Source organism: Haemorhous mexicanus, chromosome 5, assembly GCF_027477595.1.
Source record: "Haemorhous mexicanus isolate bHaeMex1 chromosome 5, bHaeMex1.pri, whole genome shotgun sequence".
NCBI classification, from domain to species: Eukaryota; Metazoa; Chordata; class Aves; order Passeriformes; family Fringillidae; genus Haemorhous; species Haemorhous mexicanus.
Window position 1 is genome coordinate 45,899,109 of NC_082345.1, and position 16,268 is coordinate 45,915,376.

The 16,268-nt window shown below is 34.7% G+C and overlaps 1 protein-coding gene across 1 annotated transcript in view; it reads right to left on the reverse strand.

Annotated features, from left to right (window-relative positions):
- Positions 1-16,268, reverse strand: part of ARID2 (AT-rich interaction domain 2) — a 93,838-nt gene that overhangs the window by 29,708 nt on the left and 47,862 nt on the right. The window contains exons 4-8 of the mRNA XM_059847031.1: positions 9,929-10,062; positions 8,941-9,159; positions 5,948-6,015; positions 1,072-1,138; positions 736-986 (exon numbers count right to left, since the gene is read on the reverse strand). Of these exons, the coding sequence (XP_059703014.1) occupies positions 736-986; positions 1,072-1,138; positions 5,948-6,015; positions 8,941-9,159; positions 9,929-10,062 (739 nt within the window). The remainder of the gene's footprint in view (positions 1-735; positions 987-1,071; positions 1,139-5,947; positions 6,016-8,940; positions 9,160-9,928; positions 10,063-16,268) is intronic.

A 16,268-nucleotide genomic window follows, 5' to 3' on the forward strand; every position in this document is an offset into this window, starting at 1 on the left:
CCAGAACTTGAGTAACAAAAAGTACTCCTTCCCAAATGCTATCCCAGTCATTCATCTTGTTTCTACTTCTGCTTCTCAACTAGAGATCTCAGACGTAAGTAACATTCTTTCTCACTCAAAAGAAGTTTGAAACATGGCAAATGAAAACCACCATTTTTTTTTCAATATTTAACAGTGGACCAAAACTTCCAGTCTTATTCTCTGCTAGTACCTTTTACTTAAATTTATATGCAAAATTTTAAAATACAAGGACTACCTGAATATACTTCCTATAAAATCCATATAAATTCTAGCAGCATACCCAGTAGCATATGACTAGTTTACACAAAGTACAGTATACAGGACATAAAATCTTCTACAACCCTCTTTCCTAAATACACTGTTTTGAAGTCATGACTAAAAGTTACAAATTGAAGAAGCAAGCATACAGACTGCAGAACTTAACAAATTCCTTTCTTCTCTCTGGGAAACTAAACAGAAAATTATCCAATATGAGCATCTTCTTATCTCCCTACATCATCAGTCTTCATCTTGTGATTCTACTTAAGCAAACGGACACATACAGTCATATTTTAGTTTTGGCTCTGAACACTTGTTTTCAAAATGCTAATTACAAATTCAGAGAAAAAATTATTTCTTTCTCCATCCAGTGATTTAAAAAAAAAAAAAAAATTTCATTGACACTACTGCTTTTACCAGTTTATATCTGAATTGCTCTGTTTGAAAGCACATTACCTCTGCTGCAATATTTCCCAGTGTGTCAAGCCCCAACTGCCGTAGAGAAATAAAGTGACTGTGAGCAGAGAGTAGCAGGAACCGAAGACAAGTACGATTAGCTGCCAGAAGTTTAACATTTCCCTCTTCAAAAGAAAGATTTCGTAAAATCACTGCTATCTGAAGTACCCGCTGCCCTTCAATATCATTAATGCCCAATTTGCGAGGTGGATGAAATAAGGATTCCCAAATCCATTCTTCTGATGGAATATCTATGAAGTAAATAAATATATATTAGTCCTTCCTTTGCTTGATTTACCAACATGCATGTAATTAAGATTAGTCAAGATGTCTCACCTTGAGATTTGCTTCTGTCAGAAATTAGATCACGAACTTCAATATCCTCAACAATATCCTTCCAAAACTGAAGAAAGAATTAAAAATACTTAATTTCTAGGGGCTATTTCTTAAAATATTAATTACTTCTACTTCTATTATGTTAAAATATTGAAATAATACTAAAATAATTGTTGTTTAAAATTTCCTAGTACCTTGATTCATCTGATAGTAACAGAAGTCATGATATGCAAGACGTTCAGTACTTTATGTAAAGAAATTCTTCCCTTCAAGCACTGGAAGTAAGCAGTCACAGTCAACCAACACCACCACAGAAGTGCTTTGCTGAAGCACATACTGCAACTATGGGGCAGTTTTCTACACATCATTAGAAATACAGCAATTCCAAATGGAGGAAAAGTACAGCTCATCCTCCTTCATCTCCTACAAACGGTGATGACCTAAGGCAGAATAAGGTGACTCCTCCCACTCTCAGCACATCTTAAGACTCCTGCAAGAAGTTGCTACTTGGAAAGACTTTTTAAAGCTGCTGCTCTGTTTCCTACTTCATCATAACACAATAAAAAGAGAGAAACAACCACTACCATCACAAAAAACCTTTACAAATATAACCAAAGCAGAACACTTCAGCAGACTGGAATTCAAATTACTTTAGAAATTTATGGCCTGGTCTGTAAATAGTTGTTTTGTTGCTAGTCCTGTTGAAATTCAAGAATTAATCAAGGAATTAAGGTTTGCAAGATAATAAAAATACATAGTGTGATGTATAATAATATAAAAATATATAATGATATATGCATTCTAATGTGTATATCTGAATAAAGATATAAACCTTCCTTTGACTAATAAAAATTTGTACATTTCTTTGACTCACTAATGAAATACCATTCCTCTTTTGACTATAATCACAGAATAAAACCACCAATAAATCTGGATAAAAAGGGGAGGATGGGAAGTACAACCAGCTGAACAGCAGGAGAAATTTTGCTATGCAAATGTAATTACTAAATTACAGCATTCATACCAAGCTTGACACTACTATTTTCTTGATAAATACAATACTACAGATTTTCTAAATTGAAAGGAAAAGAGTTTTATTTTCACTGCAGTATTGCTAAATGGCGTCCAAGTACTGTTTAGTAAAGAGGATTTACTTGCACAGAAAGGATTATTACCTCATTTTAGCAAAGACAAAAACAGCTAGAAAAAAGTCTTAACTTCTTACTGTTTGTGACAAACAGATTTTTCTAATTAATACTGAAGCTATCACCAAGAGCCACAGAAGATGAAGGCATGCAGGCAAAATTCTGTTACAAGGGAACAGGTGTAATATGACAATTTTTTTTTTCCCCAAAGGAACAGCAAAAATGGAAAGAAATAATGAAGCTTTCTGGGCATTCATTTGAAAAACACACAGCACAAAGGCAACAAAAAATCAGTTCAGCATCCCAAGCAGTTACTTATTCCCTACTACGAAGGATAGCTGCAATCTTATACTACATATTAATAGAAATAAACAAGACAGTGTAAAGGTAACAGTCTTTATCACTAGTTATTTCTATACATATATTTAAATAATGGACTAGAAAGATGGTAATAGAAACAAAGCTAAAACCTGGAAGCAACCAAATAGGGCTTCATGACATCCAGATGCTAAGAGATAATGAAGAAAGGTAAAGAACTTGATTCACATTCACAGTCTGATCACTGTCACTACCCAAGTTCCTCTGGAAAAAAATGCAAAGGATTATACAGAATTCACTGCAAATAAGATCAACCAAATGACTGTTCATAAAAGCAATGGAGATTTGAGTCCATAAAACAAAATGTACCAATGGTATGATGACTTATTGTTAAAAAAAAAAAAATGAGAGCAACTGGAGTCAAGTCAGCTTGACAGATTACTCTGAGAGACAGGAAAAGTGATGTTTGAAAAGTATTTCAGGTATTTAAGTGCATAAGGATGTCTGTGCACTATCTGAGAAAGATTCAGAGGATAAATGCACAGTAAATGAAAAAATTTTTATATTTATAGAAAGAAGTTAGGCAACAAAATAAAAAAATCACAAAATAAAGAAGAAAATCAGGGAAGTAAGGCACAAGAATGGCATGTATGTGGGTTTTGGAACTCTACAGCTAAAGGAGGCCTCAGGTAGTCCAAGAACAGGAAATGCAAATAATTTGACTGAAGTAAACAGAGAAGAACGGTGCCTGAAGAAATGTAATGCAACTTTCCATACACTACACATCAGACACTGAGTAGCTGCTGGAGACATGAAAGAAATAGCTGGAAAAACAGCTAAATCTATCAGATTATAAACATACTATATAAACAAATCACTCCTGAAAGCAAACTATACTCACAAGTGAACCTTGGTAACATGAGGATATTCAAAGCTAAGTGAAACAGTCAAAAATGGGAAAGTTTCCAGATTAGAGGAGAAAACATCTGAACAGGATGCCATCAGAGCTTGGGGACGGGGACAACAAAACAAAAAGGAGAGATACAAGATGAATGGCTAAATGCCTGGTGTTCCAATCCTTAAGTAAGGACACGCAGTCATTCCAGCTAACTAGACGTTTAAGCTTATTGGGAGCACGAGGAAAAATCAAGAGAGGAGAATGTGACAAATTAGCATAGCTGTAAGAGACAACAGCAGGTTCAACTTAAATAATACTCCAATTTGGACAATTAATGGAACAGATTCACTGCCTAGTAAAAACATTTGATTCAGTTTAGAAATAAGTTATGTAAAAAGTGAGAAGATATGTCCTGCTGCAATTAAGATAATGAAAAATACAAATTTTTCAAACAGTCTTATATAATGCAGTAAGGACTGGGGGGGAAGGGAAAGAAAAAAGAAAAGAAAGGTAACTGATTCCCTTGAAATTTAGTATAAAGAAACACATTGCTTTTCATCTTCACCTTCAACTGACAGCGCAGTGATACTGGAGGACACAACTAGCACCAAAATGAGCAAACAAAAGAATGAAGATTTAAAAAAAAACCAAAAAAACTATAATATGAATGGCGAAAGGACTAACTTAATAGCTTTCTTTTTTCTTAAAACTGCAAAAGCACACTTAAAAAAACCCAAAAACAAACACCAAAACCAGACGCACAACCTCGGTGCTGACAACCAAATATCCCTCTCCTATGTCAGGAAGCTCCCATGCTTTCCCCAACTTCTGTTTTGACATAGTCACAGCTGCAGTACAAAATAAATTACTTCCAGTAGTAAGGTCAAACAAATGCTTGCAGTGAGATGCTCTGAAAAAATCTCAATTCCTGGCATTAGAGATACATTTTCATCTGATGTTAAGTTTTTCACATGCCTTCTGCGTATTTCTGCCATGCTGCCAGCAGTATTTCACTACAGAATGGTACTATATACATTGTAATGTCCAAAAATAGATCTTGGAGAGCATCCAAGTTTTTTATTAGTAAACCTTATTGCAGTTACAGTGGTTCTACTTAAAACTTTGTTAAAACATTTATAAGAACCACCTGCCTCTATAACAATTACTTAAATTTATATAATTAATATGTAATACATTAGAATACTGTAAAATTTCAGATATTTACAGATCTAGACATGGTGCTTGTTGCTGCTCTAGATCAGTAACAGTCTGTGACAGCTTTGTGGGAAGTCAAAACAGAAGTGCAGAGTGCTTAAAAAAACCCCAACCAACCAAACTAACCGACCAGCTAACTAACCCACAACCTACAGTACTTCGGGACATATTTTTTTCAGCGTAAAAGGGAAATTTTAAATATTATGAAAGATTAATTTTTACACTTAAGTTTGGCACATTTGTATCACATTTTCAAGTCCATATACTCACAAAATATGAGAGCTTAGCTTTCTTGGTTTTAAGTTTACTTAGGCAATTTTGATTAGGCAATCTTTACACTGGTATTTCAACAATACTTATCAATTAACTAAAACTACTATGGTACAGCTTGTTTCCAAACTGAGTTACATAAAAATAAAACAAAAGATAAATGAAGACAGCTCCCAACAAATATTGTTCTGTAATACTGGCAAGATATTTCAGCATATAAAACAATTACAGAATTGAGCAAAAATGTGCCTTTATGAGGAACTCTGAAGATTATCTCTTCACATTTTTATTTAATAAAAGCATAAGGTATCCAAATATATTTTAATCTAGCTTTCTTCTATTTTAGCCACATAAATAGTCACCTGTAATTCAATTCAAAGAAATCCCATATCATTGTAAATATGCTGAAATATCAAATCTCTTTCATCTATAATGCGTGCTCTTATTCACCTAAAAAAATTCAACTAGAATAAATAACCATTTGGACAAAGAAACTTCAGTTCTATTTTTACTTCATTTCACTGCTTGTACAGTAGCTCATGCCCTCTAGTGGAAAGATTAAAAGAGCCTTGTGCAAAAATAGTTTAACCCAAACAAACCATCAACATTGCTAATCTATTAAAGTATTTCTCATAGTTTCTTATGCTGCGATCTTAATTTTTATAATTTAGAATCTTTCTTTACTGATCATCACAGTTCAAAACAAAACCCAACACAGCATTGTTGCCTCTTGGTAAATATGCTGCCCAACATCCCTTTTCTTCACACACATTAGTTTCCTTATAAAAAGAAACATAGAAACCTTTGTTCATTTGCCTATACCTATTTTTTTCTTAATACACTTCTTCGTACTTATCCCAACATTTTAAGACAACTGTGACATAGTGTCCTATTATATTTAAATCAAAGGAATGAAGTTGAGAGTAATTTTAAGTACATATGCTAGTGTTTCTTAGAATTTTCAATATTTTTAAAGGATTTGATACCCACCATATGCAGTACAAAATTATTTTAGTATTTTTTGAATTACCTTAACAAAATCTCTATCAGTTTTCTCCTTCCACTCTTCTCCAAATACAGCAGAAAACGATCCTAAAGCTTTAAGCACAAAAAGTATAATTTAGTAAAATTTTTAAAAATGAGCATTTTTTATTAATCCACCAACTAAATAAAGATTCAAGAACACTAAAGACGATTCCAGTGTTTCCTTTTGATCTTAAAAAATACTGCACAAACCAGCTGAAATGTCAGTTGTCATTTAATTAACCGCTATTGCAATTTTACAGTGTAAATTGAAAGTAAGCAGTTCGTAAGGAAAGGGCTAGTTTGTAAATCCTGTAAAAAAAGAAAAACCTTTTCAAGGAGGAAAACTTTTCCAGGGGAAACTTTTCCAGAGGTCTTTTCCAAGAGTCAAGATGACTGGTCTGTTTTCACCCTCACATCAAGCACTGTCTTCCATGTGCACTGTGTAAGCACAAACACTACTGTAGTAATTAAACAAATTCCCACTCATGTTTTCTAAAAAACAGTAGTAAGATTTTGACAGCATTCAATTCAAACTCAATATTTAACCAAGACCAGTAATAGATTTTCTTGGCTGTTTGACTGAGCCACTACCACAGCTTTTGTAATCATCACTCCTTGAAAGCAGCTAAGACTCAGTCAAATCTGATTCAAATGCTGAGTCAATCTATAAATAAACTCTGTCTTGCCATAGTTCTGTAATGAACTAATAACACATTTCAGTTAAACATTTTGGTTCCCGTTTTCCTATTCTGTAGAAAATGCTACAAATCTCAATTCCAAGACCACATTAGCTTTCAATTCACAGAATCCAAAGCAAGGCCTTATGCAGCTCTCCAAGCTGAATATACTATATAACCCTCAAGCCCCTGGGGTTGCCCCATGACCTGCAATCCAACTGTCATCTTGAATTTTAGGAGGGGACTGAAGGGAAGCTGATGACATATTTTACCTAAAAAACACTATAAATAATAAAAATTATAAAATCCTAATTATAGACAAGAAAAATCTAAAACTTGTATTAAATGAGGTTAATCAGCTATTTTTATTGCCACCTGAAATTACTGTGATAGTATTTTCATAATGCCTAAATTTACTAACTAGAGAACTCATTTATTTCAGCATGAAACCTGGCAGATTTACCTTTATTATTTATACTATTATACCACGTAAGTATTTCAAATTGAAGTTTCATGCTTCAAAAACCCCTGCTGTTTCTTTCTCCCATTTGTCCCAATTAGTCCTCCTAATGCTGCTAGGACATTTCCCTGGATTTATCCAGAAGAAGACATAATCATGTAATATAAAAATGAAGTTTTTCCCAGGGAATGAAAACAGTGAGTTCATTACATGCTCATCATTCCTCTCAGCTTTACCTCAAATATTTTTCAAAAAGCACTAAACAGACAAGCCATGGAATAAACCTGTTCTTCTAGTTAAGAACTCCAAAAAACACTGTCTGCTCCTACAACATCAAAAAAAAAAAAAAAAAGGCTTAAATAGCAATACAAAACTCAAATTATTTGCAAGTTCCTAAATCAACAGAAGTTTTATCAAAAGAACAGGGGAGCAATGGTAACTTCAAAAATCTAGAGAGCAAGCATTCCGGAATCATATGGAGGACTAAGTTTCCCTTTAGCTTCCTTTCAAATATTTTCCTTTGGAAGTTCTTGTGCCTGGACTAGATGCAAACACTTAAATGACCAAGTTCTAACCATATCTGAAGGACACTGAAAAATGTACAAATTTTTCAGGAAATTTGTATAAAAAGCAAGAGAGAAGCTGGAGGACACTGATGCCATACTGGGGGGAGAAGACGAAAGCTACCAATCATTATGTTAAAATGCCAATTATTAAAAAAATCCAACTAAACCATATATAATGATTAACACTAGTTCTTTCCCAGAATTTTAAAAGAGACTCCTTGACATACCATACTATGTTTGTGCTTACACATGCAAAGTAGATTGCTACTCAAACAGATATGATCGTCTACATTATCAGACCTGATTATGCTTGGCTGAAAAGGCTCATTTGAGCAATTTTTTTCTGGAGGTAATTTCTGAATTTCAGTATGAAAAAAACCAACCAACAACCAACCAACACAACCCCACAAAACTAAAAAACCCAACAAAACCAGCCAACTGACCACAAACAAAAAACAAACCAAACTCCCCAAACAAACAAATAAACACAAACAACAAAGAACAAAACAAAGCATAAAAAACAAACCAAACTAAAAAAACTCAGCACATAAACCTGGTAAATACTTCCTCCTCACCACCCCAAGATAAAAGCTATGCTGTTATGATTTTACAATGGTTTAGGCTAACTTATGTTTTGCTCCTCTCTTGACAGAAAGCCATTAACAAGGAATTATTAGACATGGAGGCATTTTTTTCACACTGAAAAAAATCTGAAGAATTTATTTGACATACTTTAGTATTTTGCAGGAATCAACTCTCATTTGAAATTTATGTGCTAACATATTAAGTAATTCTGAAAATCAGATTAAGACTTTTCTCCCTTGAATTTTATAACCTGAATTTCACTGCAGTTAAATGTGTAGTGAAGTATCAGGACAAAAATGTTAGAAAGTCATTGTTTTCAGACTACCTTTTATTAAATTTTAAATCTGCAATGCCACTAAAAAAGAATTATGGAAAGTCAGCATCTTCCTACAAATTCAAAAGGAAACAGTAATACACTACAAGGAGATGGAAATCCAACGCTGTAAATTAAGCATCCTGAACAACTGAACTTCACTATCAAAAAACTAATTCTTACATTTCACTAACCTGTTAAAAAAATTTTTAATATGACCTAACTTAAAAGGTATTTGTAACATTTGATAAAACCTGTAATCATGGACAAGGTAAAGAGAAAAACTAGATATATTACCACAAAGTAAGTTATTAACATTTTAATTATCATGAGTTGTAAAAGATGCTACAACAGGTATGCACACTTTCTGTTGCAAAAATTTTGTTATATACTTACTGTCATCAAACACCCCAGCATTTGCAAGCAGTAAAGTGATGATTTTAGGATCCTTTTCAAGCTGCATAACATGCTTGCTTTCATTTGAAAGAAGAGTACACACATTAATTGCAAAGTCCACTTCATTTGGGAGTCCAGATAACAGTGAAAGCACCAACTTATTATAGTCATTTGGTGAGTTTAAGTCCATAGACAGCCCATAGCTTTGACGAAGATAATCTAAATTAAAAAAAAAAACCAAACAACACAATCAACATTTTCACAGCTACACTCATTAATCTTGAAATGATATATTAAGCAATACTACTGTAAGTAAGATTTTGGAAAAAGTTTGCTCATAAATTATTGCTGTTTTTAACAAGTTTTCACAGTATCCAAACTATTTTTTGTCTGGCCAAAACGTGGAACGCGTTCCACTTTGCTGTGTACCTTTCTAGTAACATATCAATTCCTCTGCCACCTCCAGAAGGTAACAATGCAGCACGTTCCTCCAAAGAAAAGCTTACAAAACAGAAGCTATAATTAAAGCAGAATGGAATTGTAATACAATTTGAAGTAAATTTCTACACAACAAATTACACGTCCATTCCACAAAGCCTACCAGCTTCTGATTTAAAGCTTAACTAACTGTAGGCTCAATTCAGGTATTTGACTCTGTGGAGAAACTAGAGGTTGAAAGAAACACCCTGCAAATTTTCAAGGTAGTTTTTTTCAAGACAAGTAACTACACAACTCTACTAATTAGCAAGGATAATATTTGAAAAGAGAAATAGCTTATGGATTTTAATATTTCTTTTGTTCTGGTTCACAGTGGAAAGGTTTTTGCGTGTATTAAACTAATAATTTGAGAGTCCTACAGATTTGATGGTTTTAATAACAATCCAAATTTATCTATGCACTATTTCTGTAGCCTGTCAAAAAAAAAAAAAAGAAAAAAAAAGCACCCACACAGATGAAGGAAATAGCACTTTTACTCTCAAGAAATTACCTGACACACTGTGTTGCTGGTAGTTATAAGAAGTTGGAATTGCACCAATAGGAAGTTGTGGCTTTGGATTGCCTGGTTGTACCTCATCATCCTCCTCTCCAAAATGATGCACTTTTTCATACTTTTCTAGATAACTGTAATAAAATTATAAAAAATGTGGTTTTAGTGCAGCTAAATCTTTTATTCTGAAAGCAGAACTTCCAAAGGAAGCAACCTAGAAACACCAAGATTTACTGGAAACAATAATCAAAATGCTGAAAAACAAATCCTGAGTCAGGTTGACAACAAGTGACAGAGAAATGTAGATATGTGTAATTACTGCTTTACATGCCAATTTTTTTACATTTTTCAAAAATGATACTTAGATGAATTGCAACAAATTGCTCCTTTTTGTGACTAAGTCTGTTTTTCCCAATTCAACTTTTGCTACTGAAAATAAGTCTACAAGTGGAAGCATCATAAAAACTACTCTGTGCTCATTACCATCACATATACCAAGGTCAAGTCCAGAAAAATACTTTTTTCTTTTTGCCTTGTTTAAAGAGAAACTGTACACTAGATCCTAACAACTACACAAGAGTATGAGACTTCAGGGATACCAAGGGCACCAATTCAGGATCAGAACCTGAGAGCCATAGCTGCAGCCAGTAACTGCTGGAAATCCCTCCGAACCCCTTAAGAAAAAAAAAAAAAAGCTGATATACTGTACAAAAAATGGACTTTAAGCACAGAAGTTATATATACAAAAAGTAAACAGTCAAGCAGCTTGGTAAATTAATTACCTCAATGACAGTTAATTTAGCATTAGAAATGTAACTTTCAGAACCTTCTACACTCCAGTATATAAAATCAATTTAAAATACCCACTGTAGTATTAACTTCACAGTGATATGTAGTTGAAAATCTTCCATGAAACTAGGTCAAGATCAAAGCTGCCTAAATTTACAGATTTTAACTGTGCTGAAAAATGACAATACGAGGTCAATGAAATAATAAAAATGCTGTAAAATCAGAAAAGAATTTAAACATTTATATTTCTCTTTGTATATGCTAAAATATTTACTATATGAGTAAGCTTTTGTATAATTTTTGTCAGTGGACACTGAAGTAAATCAGCAAGATTTTAAGGAAACTGCATTCCCACTGACCTCTGAGGAATATTTTCCATTCATTAAATTAGTAATTATTTCATGAAGTGAGGTATCAATGACATAACCATACCTTTAACATGTTAGCAAACAGTTTTTTTAAGAAAAGGGTGCATTTCAGAAGAAATGAAAAATATCAGAGCTAATAAGGCAACTCATGCTGTATTTGTATCACATGCAAATACCATTCATGTCTGGCTAGAGTTCAGGATATTCCAAGTACTACATATGCTACTGTTATATGAACCACTGTCATAGTCCCCTCCTTATTACATAAACTCTTGAGTCAGTTAAGGAGTCAGCAAAAATCTTCCCTGCAAGTCATTTGCTTTTAGGGTTTTTAAAAGACTAAAAATTTACACTTTAATATGGTGACTTTTATCTTTAAACTAAAAATACTCATTTATGTGAGTTAAGTTTCAATTGAGTATCTGCACAGAAAGTCAAACCTTCTAAAACTGTTTATAAGTTTTTAAAGTCATAGCTCAACACTGTTCTAAAATCTAAATCTTATATTTTCTCTTCTCCTACATTTCCTTACCCTTTTATCCCACTTCTTTCCTTTAGCTTACATCTTACATCCAGAAGAATCAAACCTGTAATTCAATCAATTTTAATTAACAGAGCCTGTGCATTCATGGTCAAGACCAAAAAGAGCAGTTCAAAGACAGCCTGACCTTCCCTTTTTCTGTCCAATCACTCACTCTTCAGAGAGCTCATTCAGAAAAGTAGGAGGATTCTACATTGGCTTTCCAGTAATTTTTCAAACTGAGCAAGGTCAGATGAATACTAGATCTGGTGCAGGGGAAAACAGCAGGTGTACACAGCCAAGGATGCCACATGTACCATTTCTACAGTGGCAGAAGCTATACTGCTGTAGTTTGTCTAATAAATGCTGGGGCTAGAGCTAATTTCCTTGTATTTGCTGGTCTGAGTCAAAGCTTGAGCTTAAAACAGTTTCATTATTGAAAAAAAAATTCATAGAAACATTTAATAAGATGAAGTAAAAATTCCTATACAGAAACACATATGGTACTCAAAATACAATCTGCAAATTCTGGACTTGTCCATTCTACCAAGACCAAACAGCTACTTAAGCATTAAAAAAAATGCTGTACATATCATAAAATAATTTATGTTGTTCTATAGTGTTATATGGAACATATACACTTAACCATATGCTTTTTATTAAAGCCATATTCCAAGAAAGCAGAACAATATGAATATCCTAGATTTTCTCCTCTGTTAATATCTACTTTACTAAAATGTGTTTTAACAGTTCCACTGAACACAGAAAATCTCAAAGTTCAAGAATTTACTTCCTTTCTTCTCTGAAAAAAATTTAGGTATATATTGAAAGACCTCTGCAAATTAAAATGGTCATAATTTGTTCAGTGTTGACAATGGTCACAAAGTTCTCACAAATGCCTTACTAAGCATTTCACAAGAAACCAGGATTCAAATTACTTTTAAGTGATGATCTAATTTTTCCCTATGCCAATGTAAGGATTGACTTCACTTTACTAAATTCTGAGCTCTTTATGTTGTTATCCAGGTTCGCCTCTTCAAAGAAGAATCCTCCTTTCTTATCTCACCCCAAACTACCAAGTTTGCCAAGGAAGAGTTGAAAACTAAACAAAATAAAGCCCTCAATAATCCCAAAGCATCAAATGCTAAACCCTGCCTTCCTCCCAACCCAAGAAAAACCCAAACCTCAAACCAAACAACAGAAATACATTCCCCATCTCTAACACAAACACTTTATTCTCTTTAAAATACTCCTAGTATTCAGGGAGGATGTTGCACTATTTGTCAAGCCATTGCGTGTAACAGCACTGTAATACTAAATTTCAACTATAATAACCAGACTGTAATAGACTCTTCAGTACGATTCCTTTATGCTACATAAGTACCAACTGTTTACAGACAGCTGTACAGACCTCAATCCTCCAAACATTCCTTTTGTTTCCTGCAGAGAGAATGCACAGCCTGGAATTTCAGTGTAGAGAAGAAGCTTTGCAAAATTAGCTTGTACATGAGCTTTACTAGTCTTAAATTCTAATCTCAACAGTCTGGCATACAGCTACTATGCAAACAGCAGAGCAGTTTAGCATAAACACGTCTTGCTCTAAATACACAAGAAAGTTAAAAATAATAAATGGATCTTTTCTATTACTGAAAAACAGTTATGCAAATGCTGACATGTTATAATCAGTTCCAACGGCTAATTTCATGTTTCAAAACAACTCGGATCTGTAGTTATAGGCTAGAAAGGTATACCTCGGTCACAGAAAAAGGTTTTCAGGAATTCAAAATGCTTCCTTAATTTCACAAAGTCACAGGTAATATACACCAGCAACAGCAATCTTCTAAACTTCTCTTTTATCTTCAATACCAACTGAACAATTAGATCCCAACAAAGAAAGATGCAGCAAGTATCTACAAAAAAGAACTAAAGCAAATAACTAAATGCAAGACCAGAACTGAATTACTAATGAAACAAACAATGTATATAGGATAGAAAAGTTTTTTAAAAGTCTTTTAAAAAGCTCACTTAAGTACTGTCTTGAAGCCTTGGTGAAGATGGAGCAATCAGGAATACTGCCTTCTCTACGCATGTAGAAAGATGCTCCACACTGTTACTATGGCACCCTGAACTGCTGCTACCCATTGGACACATGAACCAAAATACTGAAGAAACTGAAATGCAATGAAACCCATTTACAGTCACTCTTGGCTTTTCAGCTTAGATCACTCCTCTGTTCAGAGAGGTTTAACTCAAATTAAGTAAAGAAATAAATGGAACAATAAATGAATTTTTTAAAAGCTATACACCCCAAACAAAATCAACACCACCACCACTCCCCAAAAACAACAAAACACCCACACAGCTCTGGTGAATAGCCAGAACAGGATATGCTGCCAAGTATTGAAAAATAGGAAAATACATGGGCAACCAGAGACAGATGTGCAGACCAACTACTTTTTGAAGGGCAAGTAATTTCAATGTTTTCTGAAAACCTGAGTTACTTTCAGGATCTCTTGATTTGGAAATCAAAAGATCATATAACTTTGAAAATCAAATTCATATTGCTCATTCTGTTCCTCTGACAGCAATAAGTCACTTTGTTCCATTCAAGTCTGTGAGAGAAAAGTTCTGTGAAGATGAGCAATATTTTTGTCCATGAAAAATACTTGTTTAGTAACAACACAGGTTTTTATTCAGCCCAGTGATTTTTAGGCTTGTTTTCAGATATTTGGGGAAAAATACTAACAAAAAGAAGCTGACACCAGGTACATCTAGGGGCACATATAATTTACTATAAACAGTAGCCATGAATGGGCTTAGAGTATACCAGAAACTGATTCATGTAAGAGGATAAAATATCTGGCTCATATGGGTATTTTGGCTCCTTTACCAGGACACAATAAATGCACCAAAATATATATTAAGCCAATGTTTGGCAAAACATGACATGTGCAGACATGAACTATCACAGTCCAACTATCAGTTCCCTCCTTTTTATTCAGCTGAAGAGCAAGCAGGTGCCATTTCTACCACAGCTCTCCACCTCACCTTTCTTGAAACTATATTTCTAACAGCATTACTAGTGGGGTGTAGGGGGATACAGTATGGGCAAATGAAGGTGGTATACAAGGTAATCTTATCCCTCAATGAGTTGCAGCTGGACCAATTATTAAAGATTAGAAGCAGGCCTGATCTTAACAGGCCACACCTGTAGCCAATAAGAACTAGTGATATAAAAGAGTGGATTGGTGGGATCTGGACTGAGAGGAGTCAGATGACTGCTGCAAGGACCAGGAATAGTCAGTGCTTAGAGGAGCTGCCTGTGAGAAACATCAAGGCAGTATGAAGCTCTGGTGATATGAAATCCTTGCGCTATAATGATGCTAGAACTCATGCTATCTAAGACAACAGTGGGGGACTGATAGCATGACCGTGCACCATTTCTGTTTGCCCGAACACTGCCCATTGTGATGCAAGACAGACACACTCTTCCTGCTTGTTCACTTGTACTCCCTCTCCCTCTTTGCAATACTATTGACAACAACATCCTAGATAATCGTGAGACAAAATCCTGGCTGTAATAAGGATTTCACACTATTGAATATTCCAATTTGTATTACTTTAAACGTGAGAATTGTTGCATATAGTCTCCCTCTGCCCCTAATTTGATGTGACTCCTGATCTAAACTCAAAAGGACGAAGGAACCCATGACAACTCACAAACTTGTGGTGCCAATCAAAAGCTGCAACCTTTTCAAAAATACACCATCTTTATTAGAAAATCCCTTGCAGTCCTACAGCTTGAATCTATGCCCGATACAGTTACTTGAAAATCCAATCCATTTATGAAGCCTAATAGCAGGCAGTATTTTAATCCCATAGAAGGCTGTTTCTCAGCAAGGCCAAAGCATTTAAGCTTGACACTGCTGCTGCTGGCACACACAGTGGAGACTGGTGCCACACACTGCAATGAAAATCCTGCTTAGAACTTAACAAAGCTGCTGCTGCAGCTGCCTCAAGTTAATGTAACACTCATTTACTCATCTCATAGATGTTCACTTACTAAATTCCTGTCCCAAGAAATATCCTAAGTAGTTTCTGAAAATGGCAAACACAACAACTTGCTACAAGGCTCTGCGTAAACTTTTAGTGTGCACCAACAAACTGCCTCAGATTTGATTTCAGGTCTAAGTGTTTTGCCAGTGTCATCAGCAATCTTTTCAGGTTGGGTTTTTTTTTTCCCCCCTGGCCTTGAGGGCACCATGAATTCCAATTCAACAGTTAAACCCAACTATTGTCAGAACTGATGCTTGTAGCTGAATCCTTCAAAAACAACGTTTGCATTTTCCATCTTTACCTTATCTACCTCAGAAACTGACTTATCTCACATAAGGCTTCCAGTGAAACATTGCACATGTGATTCTCAGCACTGTCTGTTTCATTTCTGGTTTGTTGTGACCACCTAATCGGACAGGCTGAAAAATCAAGACTCTTAATGCTGTACTTGGCCAGCATGCCAGACAAATAGGAAACTCCAGCAGGTGTGCTTTTCAAACACCTGGTAGAGTGCCCCACAGTGTGCATGCTGGATACTGTCCCAACCAGCCTGCGCTGGCCTGCTTGGAAAGAGGTCCCACGTGGGCCCATGAGGCCATACACACCA